General features: G+C 34.6%; 1 protein-coding gene across 5 annotated transcripts in view; it reads right to left on the bottom strand.

Moving 5' to 3' along the window:
* Window positions 1-19,442, bottom strand: part of ARHGEF12 (Rho guanine nucleotide exchange factor 12) — a 135,418-nt gene that overhangs the window by 59,007 nt on the left and 56,969 nt on the right. For 4 of the 5 annotated variants that reach the window (XM_014785033.2, XM_087433822.1, XM_087433821.1 and 1 more), the window contains exons 2-5: window positions 14,165-14,188; window positions 12,811-12,896; window positions 11,135-11,191; window positions 42-140 (exon numbers count right to left, since the gene is read on the bottom strand). In XM_014785033.2, coding sequence (XP_014640519.1) covers window positions 42-140; window positions 11,135-11,191; window positions 12,811-12,896; window positions 14,165-14,188 — 266 coding nt within the window. The remainder of the gene's footprint in view (window positions 1-41; window positions 141-11,134; window positions 11,192-12,810; window positions 12,897-14,164; window positions 14,189-19,442) is intronic. The other variant, XM_014785034.2, reaches the window with a different exon arrangement.

Here is a 19,442-nt window from a genome sequence, read left to right as displayed (position 1 = left end):
TTTGCTCCCGAGTGACAAGACTGTTTTAAAAAGTGCCTTGCCTTCTTTGACAGACTGCACGAAGACTGGATTGTCTCCACTGACCGTCAGCCCAAATCCATTGTCATCCTTCTGGATGATCACACAACGTTGAACAAGACCTGCACAAGAACCACAGGGTAAAGAGAGAAGGAAGAGAAAACAGAGAGAAGAAAACAAGAATTACATATTAGTAATGAATTCTATCTGTATTCTATCTGGAGAAACACAAGGTAGCACATGAAATCCATATAAAAAATAAGAGGACTACCTCCAAAAACAAAACAAACACAGGAACATCACCAAGAGTCATACATATTGGTTTCTCGCTGGAGAGGTAGAGGAGAATTGCTCCAGGATTAAAAACAGCTATGGCGAACTGGGAAAGATGAGGTAGTAGAGAGGAGACAGAAGGAAAGCCCATTCACGTCTATGCTATTTATTTGTAACATAAAATCCTCCTCCGCTGCCCTGTATTTTTGGTGCTCTAATTGGTGTTTAAACCCAAGAAAATCAAACATTTTGGGAAATCGGGCTAGGAGCATCCCATGGTAAACTCTAGAAAATTCCAATCTCACTCTCAGGAAGATATACTCAGAAAAACAGACTATATAAATAAGGAGGTGTTTGCAGAGCACCTGAAGCTCCTCTCCCGAAAGGGAGAAAGGGAAAATATCAAAGGGAAGAAAGACCTTAGCTCACAGAAAAAATAAACAGAAAGGAGAAAAAAGTAGAAAAGATAAAGAACGAACCTATGAGCTCAACCAATTCTTTCATTTTTCATATACTTACCTGATTTCTACAGGAGAATTTGTTTTCCTTCTAGTTAAATGGTAAAAAAAAAAAAATTGTCAAGGCAAGGTGAAACAAGGAGACCACAACCAAAGGAACAGGGATGTCCCGTCATAGAACCCTGAGTAGTGCCCAGGGGTGGCTTATCAGAGACCAAGATCTGAAGATCCTGAACTCTGTGTTAGCCAAAGATGTAATATATTCTTTCAGTTTTGCAGAATTTAAGCATTTCACCAAAAATCAATATACAAAACATGTAAAACAACACAAGTATAATGATGATTAGAAAAATAAAAAGTTTTTAAAGATTTTTAGCCATTTAAAAGCCATGATCTTTTAAATAAGTCTGATGTACAAAAGATATGTCAAAGATTGCATATTTATGCATATATATATACATTATATTTATATATATCTATCTATATATATATATATACTTCTTGCTGTTAATGAAATGTCACAAGTGTGCGAGCCTACTACAGATGAAAGACTGGAATAACTGGATCCGAGTATGGAAAACATGAACCTCGAACATTAACTAATAACCCTACACAATTAACTTAAAGTAAATCATGGACCTAAACTTAAAAGCTAAAATTTTTCATAGGAAAATACAGGAGAAAATCTTCAAGACCTTAGGATAGGCAGAGATCTTTTAGAACGCACGAACCATAAAAGAAAAACTGATAAGTTGGACTCAAAATTTAAAATATCTGCTCTTCTAAAGACACTGATAAGAAAATGAAAAGGCCAGCCACAGACTGAGAGAAAATATTCAATACAAATATCTGATAAAGGACTTGTATCTAGATTATATTTTTTAAAAAAAATAACTCTATAATTCAATAATGGAAGACATTTTAAAAGAGACAAAAGATTTGAATAAACACATCACAAAGAAAGATACATCAATGGCCAATAAGCACATGCAAAAGTGGCTCAACAACTGCAGTCATCAGGAAAATGCAAATTAAAACCACAAAGAGATGCCACTATACACTAACTGGAATGGCTAAAAATAAAAAGACTGATAATACCAAGAGTTGACAAGGATGTGGAGCAATTGGAACTCTCATACATTGCTGGTGGGAGTGTAAAATGGTACAAACACTTTGGAAAACAGTTTGGAAATTTTTTATAAAGGTAAGCATACATTTACAAACGACCCAGCAATTTCAATCCCAAGAGAAATGAAAATTTGTGTCCACAAACATTCAGATCAGTTTTGTTCATAAGAGCCAAAAACTAGAAACAACTCAAATATCCATCAACAGATGAATGGATAAACAAATCCATGTATATCCATTACAAAAAAATACTACTTAGCAAGAAAAAAATGGCAACTACTCATACATGCAACAAACATGGACGAATCACAAAAACATCATGCTAAGTGAAAGAAGGCAGATACAAAATAGAGTATGTACTACATGTTTCCAATGTAGAACAGATAAAAATAAACTATAGTAACAAAAAGCAGATTACTGGTGGCCAAGGGGCAGGGTGGGGAGGAGGTGTGAGAAGAACTGCAAAGAAACATGAAGGAACTTTCTGGGGTGATGGAAATGTTCTATATCTTAATCAAGGTAATGATTACATGAGTATATTCATTTGTAAAAACCCATAGAACTGTACACTTAAAACAAGTGCATCTTATTTTATGCAAACTGTACTTTAAGAAAGTCGATTTTCAACATTAAAAAAATGTGTTACCCCTCAATTCTAGAGACTACTAAATACTAAGCAGTATTTGAATTCACAAATTCACCACTCCCACAAAACGGTAAATTGTAATGGGGGCAGAGGAAAGATAACCCATCAGAACTCAACCTTGTTCTTTTGCTTAATGTTGCTGCTTCCTTCAAGTAACTGGGAAAAACTATAAATAGAATGGGTACGAATACATAAAATCAAGGAAAAAGGCATTCTTTATAAATTTCTAGTACATAATACAATAAATATAAGAATCAGAGAACTTTAAAATATTTTAAGAGCAGTGTTTTACGGGAGTCTTTTAAAATCCATGCCCAGTTTTGGAAATATAAACATCTAATAACCTCCATTACAATTATTTGAAATTTCAAAATAAATTAGATATTGTGACTTTAAAATAAAAATCAAGACAACTGGAACATTGAATATTTTTTTTTTCCATAATATATCCATCCCTCCTAGTTCTCCCACTCCACCTCCCAAGAGCTGAAAATCAGTGAATTAAGGTTTCTAATACTGGTATTTGCTGTGCTAAGACACTGGGCTTCCTAAGTAGACTTTTTTTGGGTCCCTGTAGAGAACAGGGTGCTTGTGAAAAATGAGAGTGAGGAGTAGTGGGAGTGAAGAGTTTGCTATGTTTGTGTATTCCATTTGAATATAATGTACATAAAGTGTTTCGTTCACTGCCTGACAAATACTAAGGGTTCATAAGTGTTAAGTATTATTCTATTATGATTGGGGGTAAGTTGCCCTTGAATTTTCCTACTCAGAAATATATTACTCATCTACCCATGCCATCAATTAAAAACACTTTTGTGTTAACAAATTCCCATCATTAATGCAAATACTCCTTAAAAGGATCAATCCTCATTTATATCTCTATCCAAATTTTTTGTTTTGTTTTGTTTTAACAGACAAGTAAATCAGTTTTGGATGGGGAAGGAAGGGAGAAGGGAAATTTTACAGAGAAAAGCTTCTTGTGTTTGGTAACTTGAGAAGATGAGAGACCGCAGGAAGGCCTCAAAAAACAAATTCACCTCCTCTTGTAAGCTTTTCCTAAATATCCAGACTGGGTCAGGTGCCCCCTTATGGTCTCCCACTGAATCCTCTAATTACTCCCATAGTATCAGTATCACTCACAATTGGTTCATATTTGTTTTTATCCTCTCAGTAGATTATATGCTCCAAGAGTGCAGGGGCTCCATCTTGTCTACAATCTTATCTCAGTACTTGGCGTATGTTCTGGCACAGAAAGAAATGTTTAAAATTGCTAATGAATTAATGAAAATCGGAAAAGCAGAGGAGTCTAGAGATGGATAGAAGCTCAGAAAGTGAGGTGATCAGAGAGAAAAAATAAAACCACCACACACAGTCAATTTTAGCAAATATGCCTAGGGTTCTAACAGACTGCTAAGGATTGAATAAATATATTAGGATTATCTCAGAATACTGCAAACCTGTTTTCTCCAATTCAAAATTGTTCAGCATAACTTTCCCTTCTAATTCTACAACAAAAGAGATGAGGAATGAAGGATAAAGCAGAAAAGGAGAAAGAGCTATGTGCACATCCTGTTCATCTTTCTCCCTTCCCCAACCCCACTATATTGTCCATTTATTATTGTTCTAAATCTATCTGCTAATCTGAGAAGCTGATGTACTTTAACATAAGCATTACCAAATCAATACAAAAAGAAAACATACCTTACATATACAGCCAGTTCAGAAGCTATGGAATTCAAATTAATGATACTATTCTGTCCTATGAATCTATGCCATTTGCACAAACTTAGATTTGGGGTCATAATTAACTGCAAACTAAGCTGTCATACCATTCAAAATTCAGAAATCCAGTCTCTCAAATGCTTATATCTATTATGTTCCTTCCATTCAAAATCAAATGAAATGTTTTTCTTTTTTCTTGAGAGAGTTCTACTTATTGTAGACCTGAAGCTGTTTTAACCCATCACAGAGGATAAATTCCACCCTTAACACTGAACTCACCAATACTGACTAAATTATCATATCTTCGAAATGTCCTTTTTGACCAAAAAAAAAAAAATCCACTTCTTTGTTTTAGCAAATTTGTACTGAGCATCTGCCTACTAGGTATTTAACACTGCAGTCTGTAGGTGTGGTGAGGAATACAAAACTACCAGAAGTCTTTGCTCTCAACTTAAAATCTTGGCAGGGAAGAACAGAGAAACAAATAGGGAAACAGTGACAATGTTTAACTAAGAATCTGAGTGTGGTACAGATAACAGGCCCTATATGTCACAAAAGAAGGGAAAGATATAAGTGGACTCCTGACTCCAAAATAGCCATTTTCAAATTTCATAAATTAAAAAAAAAAAAACGCTTTTCATCATTTCACTTTTTCTGGTTTTTACAAACATATATAGTCCATGGTTTGTTTGTTGTTTGTAGGTTTGTTTTGCTAAATCTCTTAATGTCTGGTATAAAGATTATTAATTATAATGACCATACAAATGTGCTTCTCTCTGAATATGAGTTTTTATAAGGTCACAAAACCACTTTAATAGGAGCTGTACTCAAGCACTTTGTATCAAGACAGGCAAGGAGAGTGTTCAACAAGTAAGATAATGATAAGGCTTAAACTTTCTTAAAACTTAGTTTTGGTAATGCATCTTCATTCTCGTTGTTCTTAGTACCATACGAAGATTTTTTTCCACAACTATCTATTTTTCAAGTGCATATGGAGTATTGGTAAACAAGTGCATATCTCTATTATTGTACTTACCAAAATGTATTACAATTCTTTCTTTTCTACTAGAGTGTGAAATTCTAGAAAGGATGCACAGTCTCCTATTATCTTTGTATCCCTATCTCCTATCATAGTACCTGGCATATAATAGGTGCTCAATGAATACTGATTAAGTAAATTTGAATTTATTTTACATAAAGAGAATTTTAAATAAATCATACTCAATCACTTTTTAAGAAAAAGTAAAATCATAGCCCTGAAAACTATGTAAAGTAGAGAAATATTTCTATAAGAACACTAACCTTCTGCCCTGGCTAAATCTAACTAAAATAATTTAATTCCCCATCTATTCTAAAATAATTCCTCTAGTTACAAATGAATTTTTATTTCCTGTCTTTTAAGGATTATGATATTTCATAATATATGGAATTGATATAGCAGATATCACGCTTCATATCATCAGTGAAGTAAAGATGTTCTATCAAATTTATGTAAATATTATCTTTTCCTAAATTTTCCCTTTATAACAAAGGACTTTTTTTAATGTTACAACAATGTGGTATTTGAAACCAACATAAAAAGACTGTTTCTTGCTCAAAGATAATTACCAAGGATTGTATTTTGAAAGTGAAAAAAACTAAATCTTTGTAATGCTTTGGAGTGAAGAGGGGAACAAGTCATAAAAAGGTATTCTTAAAGGTGAGGAAAGACTCCCAAGTTTCACTGTAATATATTCCCGGAAAAAAGCAACAACTCTAGTGCCAAAGAGCAAATTAAAGAAAATGGAGTGTTCAATATGTAAGGCAACATGCTAAACCTTCCATACTGCATTTACTTTAGTGAAAGCTCATTAGTCTTTCTTCACCTTTGATTTTATTACATGACCAAACTTCTCTAAGTCTCACCTCTTAAGAATTAGCTTCAGGGAAGGGTGTGGAGAAAGACCACGTGCAACCTCATAAAAACAGCTCATTTTTAAACTGCTGCCAGACATACATGTTTTATGAGTAAGACCTCAGATAATCCTTTGATTAAGAAGCTTCTTGATTCTAAATGCACAATGCTGCCAGCAAGAGAAGCCTTAAGTTCCAAGCATGCTGATTTCATTCTTTTAGACTATTACCAGTAATGTCTCTTTTCTAAGTTACATATTCTTTCACCTTAAAATTTTTCAGAAGAGAAGAAAAATCCAATTAAGATGAGTCAACATTATATTCCATCAATTCTCTTTGCTAAAATACTTCATCCCAATCTCAACAATCACTCATTCAAAACTCAATGAGTGGCTTCCGTGTGTCAGGCATTATGGGAGATGCAAAGATGAATATAAATACAAATAACTGATGCAAGGCAGGATGTCAAAGTTCAGACCAAAAAGTAGCTGGGCAAAATTAGGAAAGCCCTGTGAAGGAGGCAGTTTTTGAATTGGGCTGTGAAGGATGGGGAGAATCCATCCTAACAGGAACTTATAGGAGGTAAACCATTCAAGACAATGGGAATGGTACGAGCAAAGAAGGAATACCAAGTCATATTTGGGAAATGAAAATCTAGAGGACAGTCTGGTACCTTTAGGTGAATAGCAGTAAATTAATGTAGAATGATAAATTGGAAACACATTATGGCATATCTTAATAACTATCTGTACCTTCCTAGCAAGTGAATGACCAAATCCTTACTTTAGTAATACTAATCTAACAGAACACAGTAGAATGGAGAAAAGAAGTGAATAATGTGAGATCAACAAGAAAGAAAGTCATAAGTCTATTAAAATAGTCTAATGACATGATGAAAAAGTGAAAAAAGCAGTGGGGATGGAACCAAAAAGTGAAAGATAAAAAATAACGTGATGATAGAATTAACAGAATCTGGCAAAGAGTTGACTGCAGAGGACAAGGGAGAGAGAGAAGTCAAAGATAATTTTAAGAAAATAAGACTAGGTGAATGGAAGAATGACAGTGCCATTAAAAGAATCAGGGAAATCAAGAGGAAGGCTGATTTCTAGCCATAAGGAACAATGATGAATTCCAGATTGATCATTCTGAATTTGAAGGATAGTTAGAGTGATAGTATTCAGCAAATACTTAAAAATATAAGACTGGAGATGGCAAGAAATATCAGGGACAGAAACTTGGGTCATGCCTACATTCATAAGAGGGAAAAAGCAAACAAGTCAAGAAAAGACATTAAATAACAAAAAGAAAAGAAGCACGTAGACGTAATATTATAGAAACTAAAGAAAGGGCATCAGCATTGACAAATGGTTCAGAGGGAAAGTGAGAACTGAAAAAAGTTCATAGATTTTCAAGTAGGATATTTTGGTTCACCTTCCAGATAGTATGTGTTCAGAAGTCAGATTTGAAGAGGTTAAGAAGTGAATGATTTATGAGAACACAGAAGGTTCATACTGTAGAATGTTCTTTGCCAGGCTGAAGAAGAAAACAGAGAGAATAATAACTTGGTGGGAGTTAGAATGAAATCACGGGGCCAGCCTGGTGGTGTAGTGGTTAAGTTCTCGCACTTTGCTTCCACAGCCTGGGGTCTGAGCGTTTGGATCCCGGGCACAGACCTACACACCACTCATCAAGCCACGCTGTGGCAGTGTCCCACATACAAAATAGAGGAAGATTGGCACAGATGTTAACTTAGGGCCAATCTTCCTCACAAAAAAAAGAAAAAAAGAATCAAATCAATAACTTCTCATAAATATGAGAAGCCTGAATAAGAAAAAGACATAAATTTTTTTAAAAATACAGTCTGAGTATCCAAACCAGGATATTTCAAGTACTAACAGTTCACTTCTGCTATGGACTGAATGTTTGTGTCCCCCACAAATTCACATGTTGAACACTAACCCACAATGTGATGGTATTTGGAGACGGGGCCTTTTGGAAGTAATCAGGGTTAGGTGAGGAGGGGGGGCCCTCCTGATGCGATTAGTGTCCTTATAAGAGAAGAGAAACCAGAGACCTTTTCTCTCTCTCTACATGTGCTTGCACCAAGGAAACACCATGTGAGGTGAGCACAAAGCAAGAAGGTGGCAGTCTGCAAGCCAGGAGAAGAGCTCTCACCAGAACACAACCATGCTGGAACCCTGATCTCACACTTCTAGCCTCCAAAACTGCGGGAAAATAAATTTCTGTTGTTTAAGCTGAGTCTCTGGTATTTTGTTATAGCAGCCCCAGTAGACTAAGACAGCTTCAACAAGACATGGCTTATTTTCTTGTACATAATATTATCAGCTGGAATCTCTTCATGAAACAAGTTAGGAAGGAAGCTGTAGTCTAACTCAAAATTCCCTTGCTAAATCTCTCATATCCCATAAAACCCTACAAAATTTCTCCATTACAATACAGCATGCACTGTACAACGACGTTTCAGTCAACAATGAACCACATATACGACAGTGGTTCCATGAGATTAGTACCACACAGCCTGGGTGTGTAGCAGGCTATACCATCTAGGTTTGTGTAAGTACACTCTATGATGTTCATACAACAACGAAATGCCCTAATGATGCATTTCTTAGAATGTCACTCTATCGCTGACACATAGCTGCATTAGTGAGAAAAATGGAAAATTAAGTATCATTAAAATTGCAGACCAGAAAATATATTCGTACATGATCAATAGACTCCAAAAGGTACAGAGGGAAAAATAAGGGGAAGTGGAATAAATATTGACCTAGTGCACCAGGCAGAACTTAACAAAAGAAGTCAGTACAAAACAAACACTTGGTTTCCTTTTAAAATGAGCAAAGTAAATCTATCTCACAAAACAGCTCTAAAAATGCCTAAGAAAGTTTAAAATAATTTGTAAGTGAATAACTAGCATTTGTGTTAAGTACCCAGCTAACGAATTATACCTCCAGAGAAGATATATATAATCTCATAAGCTAGAAGTAGGCTTGTTAAGAGACCCTACATTAAAGCAATTGTCACCAGTTGCTATGACTCTACTTAATCATAACCCAGTATTTCTAAGCTTTCCTTGACCCCCTAGAGATTCTTTTTCACTGATGCACACAGTCTGAAGAAGTCTATTCACACAGGTGACAAAATATTTGTAATGTCAAAGAGATTTACATTAGCATGCTAACTCTGTTCTGATCAACTCATCCCTCTGATAAGTGCTTTTTGAGGACTCATGGCTCAGTTCCTTCCAAAAAAGGTATTTCAAGGGTTCTCAAGAAACAAACACACAGAGAAGCCACACCTTACTTCCCATTACCACTTAAAATGTTTCTGTTACTACCAAGCCAATGGCATGTCTGAACTAGTGTTAATATTCCTAACACTGGTAAGAAAAATATTAGTATAATATTTCTAGCCATGGATTCCTAAGTTGTTAGTCCTCATCCAAAGCAAACGGCAAGCTTTTGCATACACAACACAGATCTAGGAAAATGGTAGGGGAGATGAAATACAACATTGCAAAGGCTACTGGAAAAGAATGGAGCTATAAAGATAGCGTCCACATTCCTAAGGAGAAAATAAACCATAGGAAGCTCTTTACATAGAACAGAAAGACAGTCTCGAAATTCAGCAGCTATTTCTTACTTAAGAGGAGCCAAATACTTTGGAAGGAAGAAAAAGCATAAACTTGACATTCCATGTGGCATGGTATATATTTCCTGTTGAATTACTGTAAAAGGTTTAACTACACAGAAAAAGCACTGGTCACAAAAACCCAAGCAAAAAACTATGTGTATGTATCTAACACAGAAGCATTAACTGGTTTAAAACCAAACACTGAGGTCTCATAATATTAAAAAGTATCTGACATTATGGGCTCAAGTGTCAGGAGATACAAATTATAAAATGTCTTAAAAGAAGAAGCGGCATTTTCATATTTTTTTTCTTTTCATGTATGTCAAGCTAGGAAACAGCTGCACCTGTGGAAACTTCAACTCGATAGACTTTTGGCTCTATCAGAGAAGATCTGATTTTCCTTTGAGGCCAAATTTGGAATCTTCTTAAAAGGAAATAAGTTATGAGTCTTCTAGAGATTATTTTAAAAGTCTTGGTTCCAGGCAGTGCTTTTCCTATTCACTTGTCTCAAAAAACTAATTAGATGCCAAAACAAGGGAAGAGGACAAGTAAAACCATGCAAAGGAAAAGGCAAAATATGTTTGAACTTCACTAACTTGGTTTATATTATCTTTGGAAGACAGCACATAGTCTGAAAATATTAGTGTTTCAATCATCTGTTGCAAAAGTTGATCATTCAGGTTAAACCTGCTCTTTGTGAAGATTATTTTTAAAAGGTGCCATTTTGAAATTTTCCCATTCAGAATAAGCTTCAGGGAAACGTGAAAGGCATAGACAAATTCTTCAAGCTACAAAAATAAAATACTTAAGGTAATTTTTGCTGTTGTGGATAAATTACAAAAGAACAGCATTTCCAGATGATGAGGCAATTAAAAATAAAGAAACAAATTAAAAAAAAAATCCCAAAGAACCGCTAGCACATCTAAATTACACAGAATTATACTTAGAGGAAAAGACTGGTAGCATTGATGAAATTCTACACGATGCAAACTCCACAAATGGGACATGGGAAGAAGATGCCAAGAATTCAAAGCCCATTCATGTTATTTGGAGGAACCTGACCCAAACATTAGAGATAATCACTTTCCTAACAAAAGCAAGATGAAAGAGAAGATGGGTGATGTGGCCTAGTCTTATTCTACAATGTTAGTTTCTAGCAACCTTAAGCTTCCACATCACAGCCACATTAAAACCCCAGTCTCCCTTTCCCTGCAGTAGATCATGCCATGCAGAGCAGACACAAGGAAGGCTGCAGTTACTTAATAAAAAAAAAAAAACAAAAAACGAAACAGCATGAAGCAAGCTCCAAAGGTGCAAGGCTGAATTGGCTACATTAGCTTACCATATATCTCGGATCTACTCTCCTCTGAACTAGACTTTGTCTTCTTGGAGGAGCTATCTGCACAAGAGCGGGAGAAAAGGAGAGAGATATAGAAAATATGGAGACCAATGTAAGGGGAAAAATTCATGGGGGAAAAAAGAATGAATCATGATCAAGTTAAATCGTGCAAACACAAAGTATGAACATCACAGGTGATAGCACTTAGAATAGTCACGAACAGCACAGGTAATGACATTTTAAAGATTTATCGAAGAAAAGACAGTGCAATAAAAATATGTTCAAACAAAACAACATATAAATAGTCTACAAAATACATTATCTGACAATTGTAGAAATGACAAAAGCACTAAAAGCTGTAACGATCTCACTATGAAGCATCGCATACCACTTTGCTAAATCTGTCTTTGGAGATGGGCACATCACAGATGAACAATACAGAATAAGTCAATCTAACAACACTATAATACTTTTATGAACATAGGGCAGAAACTTGTGACTCTTACTAGCAAGACAATAACTAATCATATAAGTGAAAGCCTCTGAGCCCCAGGATGTCAAAATTAGGTAAGAATCTCTTAATGGAGATCCAGAAGCTACATATTACATACTCCCACCACCAAAACCTCCTAAATTGATGATTGGGATTTCATTTTTACCCAGTACCCAAGATATAGGTAAATTATTAGCTATTCACTTCCTATTCTTCCCTTCCTAGATAATGCTTATAATATTTTTTCAAAAAAAAAGAGTAGTTTTATTAAAAGTACGAAATATCTTACTTAGATACAAAAAAATATACTTACTATTAAAAACTTAAAATTTCATTTCTAAATGAAAATATCTAAAAACAGATACATTATATTTATGTAGGTGAGACCTTAGCATTACTTACTTTATCTTTTGTCACAGGAACATACAACCAAATAAAACAGTATGTGCACAAAGAACACGTATCAGTTTCAAATGACAAAAGCAAAAGTATCAAGCAATTTTTATAAATTAAATACTGAGTGAGTTTACAAGGAGAAAGCAAAGGCCTATATTTTATAAGAGGAGTTCAATCTATATGTACAAAATTAAAAATATAAATGGTCAAAAGTCTACTAACATGAAAACTCTAGGAAAGATCAACAGTACTGAGGTTGAAACACGGCTCTCTGAGTTCAGAATACTTTTTGACTGAAGAAAGAGGGACCTCTATTCATTTGCTTACTCTAAAATGAGATGATCATTAATTTTTGAAGTACTTTATCTAGTATTCCAATTTACCACGATCACACATGAATTTTTAAACGACCACAGAAATTTGTAGTTGGTATAGCCTTGATTTCATGACATATTACTGTTCATACCTATGACTTATCTTAACACTAAGTCCTTGGTCTGACTAAAATTTCCAATTATGATATAATAAGTTTCTATTATCATCATTATTTTTAAGTATAATACACTTTTACAATGATGCTTCCATAGTGGAATCCACAGTGTTGAAAGTTATAACTGCTTGCACTGCTCCTGAAGGCAAAGGTTTTATATTACATAAATTGAAGAGGAAGGAGAGTCCTAAACAGATCAAACAGCTACTCCTGGGTGTTACAGCAGTTATGTAGCTGAAGCTATATTATTGTGAACTTCACTACTCTCAATATTCTCTGGAAGAACAAACAATGTTTTACCTGTGGGGTCAAAATCATGTGATGCACTGCGCTCAACTTTCTGCTTCTTATCTGTTGGTGACTCTCGGTTCAAAATACTTCCATGCCTAAATCAAATCAAAGCAATCAAATATTTACTACAAGAAAATCATTAGAATGCACACTTAATTTAAAAATCCCAAGTGTTTCTTACAAAGAGAAACCAAGAAATCAGTTTACCTTACACAGTCTCATAAACCTCTTTATATTTTTCAAGAAGTTTTAAAATTCAGTCTGTTCTATGTGTAATAAATACAGAGGCTGTTTACTTGGTTATAAAAAGTGCTTGAAAATAATAAAAGTAGTATTTACTATCAAAGTCTATTTTATTCTTAGAAATAACTGCTTAAATTCTTTTAGTGGTTTTCACAGGTTAATCACTATTATTTCTATTTAACAGACAAGAAAACAGTGCCTAAAAGTAAGTAAACACATTCCCCAATCCTACATACAGCACAGTCAGGTTCAAAATCACTGTGTAAATATAATGAATGAGAACAGTTTCAGAAAAAAATCAATCTTGCTGCCTACAGTTCTAGCCACAGAAGTCTAAGCCAGACCCAGATGACACTCGAATTATTATTTTTACTATGACCTACGCAATTACATTGAGCAGATAATGGCTGGGCAGCAAATAAAACCATAACTATAACACATATAAAACTAATTAATTGAAATGCCAAGATCAGCATTGGTATCCTGGACTACGCTGTCACTAAAAATGATAAAAGTACTATAACAATTAGCAATGATATACTACCTACACTTTAAATAATATTTATGACAACTAAGATGAGAAAGAAAAGAGCTGTTGAAGAACAAGTACGAAGGAGGAGGGATTTAATCCCAGGAAAAAATAAATATGTAGATATGGATATAGGCACAGACATATTTGAACACTTTGGATTCTCTCCTTTACTGTCTTAAAGTAATTAAGACTGATCTAGTTTGCCAAAGTTCATTAACAAAGGCAGTTACAGTTACCCAAGTAATAAAATACATCAAAAACTGGCAATCCACTTAACACTCCCCAAGCTACTCACAACTGAAAACAGTCACAATAGATTTTAAAATGAAATCTCTTCATAGGGAGTGACCTTAAGCATCAATTTGAACAAACTTTTAAAATGCTTATGTTAAAAATACTGAAAATGTTATCAAAACGATGCTGTCTTCCAGAAAAAATATGCAACACCTGTTATATTTTAAATTTCTAAAACATTTTGAAAATTTAAACTATTTAAATCCACATTTTCAAAAACCACAAAAATCCACCATAATTTCAAAGGAATGCTTCTGATTAAAATTTAACCTAAAGTGCAACTGAACAACTTACCTTATAGGTTTTTTGAGGGGAAACCTGAAACAAAGGGAAAAAAAGGATAGATGTAGTTATTTCACTTGTAAGATTATTATTAAATTTATTCATTCTACTAAACCAGAATAAGGGATTTAAATATTTTTTTTAATAATTTTATTTATTTATTTTTTTCCCCAAAGCCCCAGTAGATAGTTGTATGTCATAGCTGCACATCCTTCTAGTTGCTGTATGTGGGACGCCACCTCAGCATGGCCGGACAAGAGGTGCGTCAGTGCGCGCCCAGGATCCGAACCCGGGCCGCCAGTAGCGGAGTGTGTGCCCTTAACCGCTAAGCCACGGGGCAGCCCCAGGGGATTTAAATCTTACGCTGACTTTCCCAAAGCAAGATTCAGCAAATAAGTGGAGTAAGAAGGTGGATATCACTTTTTAATAACTACTTTGTTAAATCTTAAATTGCAGGTGCATTTGCCATCAGCTGTCCTTCAGTATGGGTCCTCTTTTTAAAAATCCAACTAATAATAGCAATAGCTAAATTTATTGAGGGCTTACTAGATGCTAAGCACTATTCTAAAGTGTTCACGTGTATTATCTCATTTATCCTAAAAAATAACTATGAAGATATTATTTCCATTTTACAGATTAAAAAAACTGAGGCAAATATTTTGCCATTAAAATATTATAGTTTTCCTAGCAAGGAAAGTTCCTTCTTGCCCATCACTTCTCCCCAACCCCCAAAATACCTGGGTGCTGCTTATTGCTCTATTGATCTGTCCACTCTTTGATCATGATCAAATCATGATCCTCAATTATTTATGTTTAGCTTTAATAACAAATCTAGAAAAAATTACTACTGGAGTACTGTCAGTTTTTAAAAATATGCTTCAAAAGTAGAAAACAAAGAGTAATTCTTTTCTTTTTTCAGTTCTGTAAGGTAAAAGAACTACAGCATTTCCTCCTGGTTGTCTTTTTAATATGAAATATTACTGCAGGCTTCTTGATAAGAGTTTGATGCCATACATAAACACTAAGTCTAAAAGAGTGTTCTCAAATTTCCTCCCATTCCTCTTTTCATTTCTGTCTTTTTTAGAAATTATCTCAACCTATGGCATTTTATGTAAAGATTATTTAGCCTAGGTAATAAGAACAGGGCTTAATAAGAATATAGGTAAAATTGGGTTTTTAAAAAAAGGCTATTAGTAAAGATAGTAAGAAATAAACATAAAACAATGAAACCTGAATGACTATTTTATTTGGCATGGACGTAGTTTAGTTGAAAAAAAACCTCTCAAGTACAAGTTTAATTACAATTCCCTTTAACTCCCATATAAATCAAAACTGATCCAAAGAAAAAGACAAGGAACCTAAAAACTTGCCTAATAAGTGGTAGCATGTCAGCTCACAAGAAAGTTAGGGATAACAAGGAAAGGGGGTTCTGAGATAGGACAGCACCGCTCTAGAGAATATGCTGATTAAAAAAGACTAACAAATCTTCAGAAATAAGAGTTCCTAAGTTGTCCATCCTTACTTGTTGGGGTGAGGGGGTAGGAATATGTTTTTTAATTTACAGATGAATACAAAAGTTGGCAGAAAATAATTCCCAGCTGAGTTTCTGCAAAGGATAATACCTGCAGTTAGCAACTTTGGCCACTCTGCCTGATAGCCACTATAAAAACTCCTACCCCAAACAATGCTGCTTGCGTCAGGGACTGCAACAGCCAGGGAGATTCTGGTAAAGAATCCCGGAAGTTCCCAGACTAGTGATTGTACAGCAGTTTCCTGAGCTATTTTTTCTAACAAAGGAATGGAAACGGAGGGGAAAGAAGAGGACAAAAATGGAATGAGGAGATGAGGAACAAGGACCACCCTATACTATAACTTGCTTATCATAATCTACTTACTACATTCATCAAGTACGGATAAAGAACTTTTATCAAACAAAAGTTTTTAAATCACAATACTTTTTCTCTAATCATGAAATTCCACTTTAAAGTATGTGGTAAAACAAATAATGTAGGTACAGATGTATGTGTAGTTCCATATATATCTAAGTAAGAATATCAAGGGCTTTTCTGGCTATTTCATTTGTTCCCTCCGCTCCAGCTAAGAAAATCATCAAGAGAATCCCAGTTTTGTAAAAATCCTACTGTCTGCTGGATATTGAGATGGAGAGGTAATCAGAGAGTTGGAAATAGGAAGCTAGAACCCCAAAGAAAAGCCTGGGACTAGAGTTATAAATTTGAGTAATCAACCTATTGATGGACACTGAAATTTAAAACAGCCTGTAGAGAGAAAACACCAAGGATCAAATCTGAATGACTGAGAATGGATGTGGGAGCCAATGAAGGAAATAAAGAAAATAAGTCAGAAAAGAGAAAGGGCTGTCCTAGGGGCCAAGGAAGAGATCATCAATACTATCAAATGCTGCAGAAAGGCAGTCTGAAGGCTAACAAGTGGCCATATTCTAAGCAACAAATTAGCCCAACGCTAGGCTGATGAGACAATTCTGGTGTACAAAATCCTGTATTTTCAAGCCCCTGTCCATGGTGTAGTCCAACCACAAAATCACGACAATCTCCTTTGGTTAGATATTTATGTAGAACAGCGTGCCTGAATGCTGACATAATGCTAGATGTACCCAATCAAACCATGTCTGGCTTTTGAAAATATTATACTGAACACTTGGACATAACGAACATGTTTATGCATATTTATATATGTATGTATTTTTCTAGATATAAGACAAAGTCAAAGCACCAATATAAAGAACCATAATAAATAAAGGAAAAGGTTATCAGGAATTTGAGCCACTGGGATAAAGTGACTAGATGCCTTACTTTTGATTACTATACTAAGCACACTTGTATGCCAGAATTCCTAACCAAGGGCCTTATATGCCAGAATTCCTAACCAAGAGCCTTACATGCCAGAATACATTTACTCACTGGACTCAGGATGCCTTTTCCTTGTTAGTTCTGAGCTCTAATATTAAAGCCCTGGGTAGCAATATATAGAGGGATCCCTCATTTTTTTATTTTCACACTCCTCCCAATAGGTTATTACAATGTAGAGGGAAATGTGATTTGGTAATTAAAGAATCCTAACCCAATAAATAATATACATGGGAGTAAAACTTCCATTTTTAGCCAGGTTTAACTAGTCTACAATATATATACACAGACATGATTTTATAATTGAGATATCCCTTTAAGATTGTTAAAAAGAATTTCTTCTGGCTTAAAAATAATTGCAAAGGACTGTCAAAGTTTTGTGTTATCACATAGTTGCTTATAATAAATAGCCTACTAGAAACCCTATTTTCCTTTTATTGATTTTGGTGAGAAAAGAGCTAGCCTTTTGACATCACTCCAGTGAGAAGTTTTCTGAAGGAAGAACAGGAATATCACACTCAAACCTTAATACCGACCCTCTCTCCTCCAAGGTATTAGATATTTTTTTCCTTGGGTTTAGTTATAATGAGGAATTTGGGAGTCTAGATGGTTCTTAGTAAGGGATGACTGAAATGAAGGGGAGGAAGTTAAGGAAATTTCACCTACATTGGATAGTGGTCAAGCTTTCATTAGCAGTCAAACAATGTTAGCTACTAAATTTAGAATTCTCAAAAATTCCATTGGCGGATACATCCTCATTTTAGCAATGTTAAAATGCAGGGGAAAGAACACATGCACCTTGCAATCAACAAAATACAGCATTATTTTACTGGAATCCACTCCAGTGAGGAGAGTTACTAGACAAAGAACTCTGAAAATAGATAACAATTAAGATAATTCTAAGGCTCAACCCTCATAAAATGATAAACATCAGTGCAAAAAATATACTATTCCAATATTGTTATAGTCAATGAAAATTACACATGATTTCAAGGCCTTAAGGGCAGGGACTCCTTAGAAAAAATATAACTAGGTTCATATTCTAGTTTCACAATTTAAAAAGTGCTTGAACTTGGGCAAGTTGTGCAACCTCTCTAAGCATCAGCTGTAAAGTAGTGATAATACTAGCACCTACTTCACAAATCTGCTTTGAGGATTAAACTAGAAAATGAGAAACATTAAATGAGAAGCATTGTCTAGCACATAGTAACCACTTCATTATTATTAGCTGTAAGAAAGAAAAGAATAAAATCTGAACTTTAGCGGCACAACTTCAAATTAAATAGGCAAAAGTAAACTTTAACAATATTCAAATAGGTTTTCAGCTCAGTAAAATCCACAGAAATGCATAATTCAAAGCCAGTGATAAAACCACGGATTTAACTCACCAAGTAATATTATATAAAATTAACGTCAATACTCGAGTTAACAAACTTCCCAGATGCTACAGGGTAAGAAAAAAGATCAGGTTACAACAAAAACTTTTAATTTTCCTGGCAAGTAGGGCCAGTGATTTTTTTTCAGAACCTAGTGAAACTGTGTTGACCATCCCTGCCACTTGGCAAAAAAGTCCCTATTTCCTCATCTCCTTTAAAATATCAAGAATGATTAAGGCATTCTGTGTCCCAGATGTAAATCAACTTTTTCATTTATCTATTTCTACAAAATAATTTAAATAGCCTGAAGCATAACACTTAAATCTGAAATTATTCTAATATGAATGTGAACCAGCTAGCTTTAGTATTATACCATTTTTCATTAAATAATAAACAAAACAGCTAAAAGGGCATTTGCCTGCAATACATAAGCGCTCTTAAGTATAGGGATTTAGAACATAGTGCTGACTTCAGACGAAGTGTTAATTCAATCTTTAGATCTCTGGAGAGTAAGATTCACAGAACCAAAAGGAGTAAAGGACCACTAACACTCCCCTTTCCCCAAAAAAACACTAGTCATAAATCCTTTCACCATCTACAACTGACAACTGGTCCAGCTTAGAGTCACCAAAAGAACTAAAAATTATGGAACTAATAAAAGAAAGTCTATACATTATCTACCACTGCACTTTTTTATTAGCATATAGATCCAAAGCATAAAAAGTTGTTAGCAGAGCTGGCAATAAAACATTAGTTATATCAGAAAGGCTCTAAAGCAGAAGCTACAGCTGACAGGATGACTCATGGAGAATTTTTCATGGTGTTATTAGTTTTAAACCTCAGGACCTTGCAGTACAAACCACAGAATGACAAGAACCAAGGAGCTCGGTTCTGGTATAAAATCCAAAAATGATTCACTAGAACGTAATGTATGATCTCAAATTAACTTCTTAAATATAGCTTAGTATACTGCCACTTTTACTGAAGAACTTAAACACATGACAGACCCTTAGTAAACGTCTCTTATTT

Source organism: Ceratotherium simum, chromosome 7, assembly GCF_057802395.1.
Source record: "Ceratotherium simum simum isolate JZ-2026a chromosome 7, ASM5780239v1, whole genome shotgun sequence".
In the NCBI taxonomy this organism is placed as follows: domain Eukaryota; kingdom Metazoa; phylum Chordata; class Mammalia; order Perissodactyla; family Rhinocerotidae; genus Ceratotherium; species Ceratotherium simum.
The sequence above is the reverse complement of the archived record's forward strand: the minus strand, read 5'-3'. Positions and strand labels throughout refer to the sequence as shown.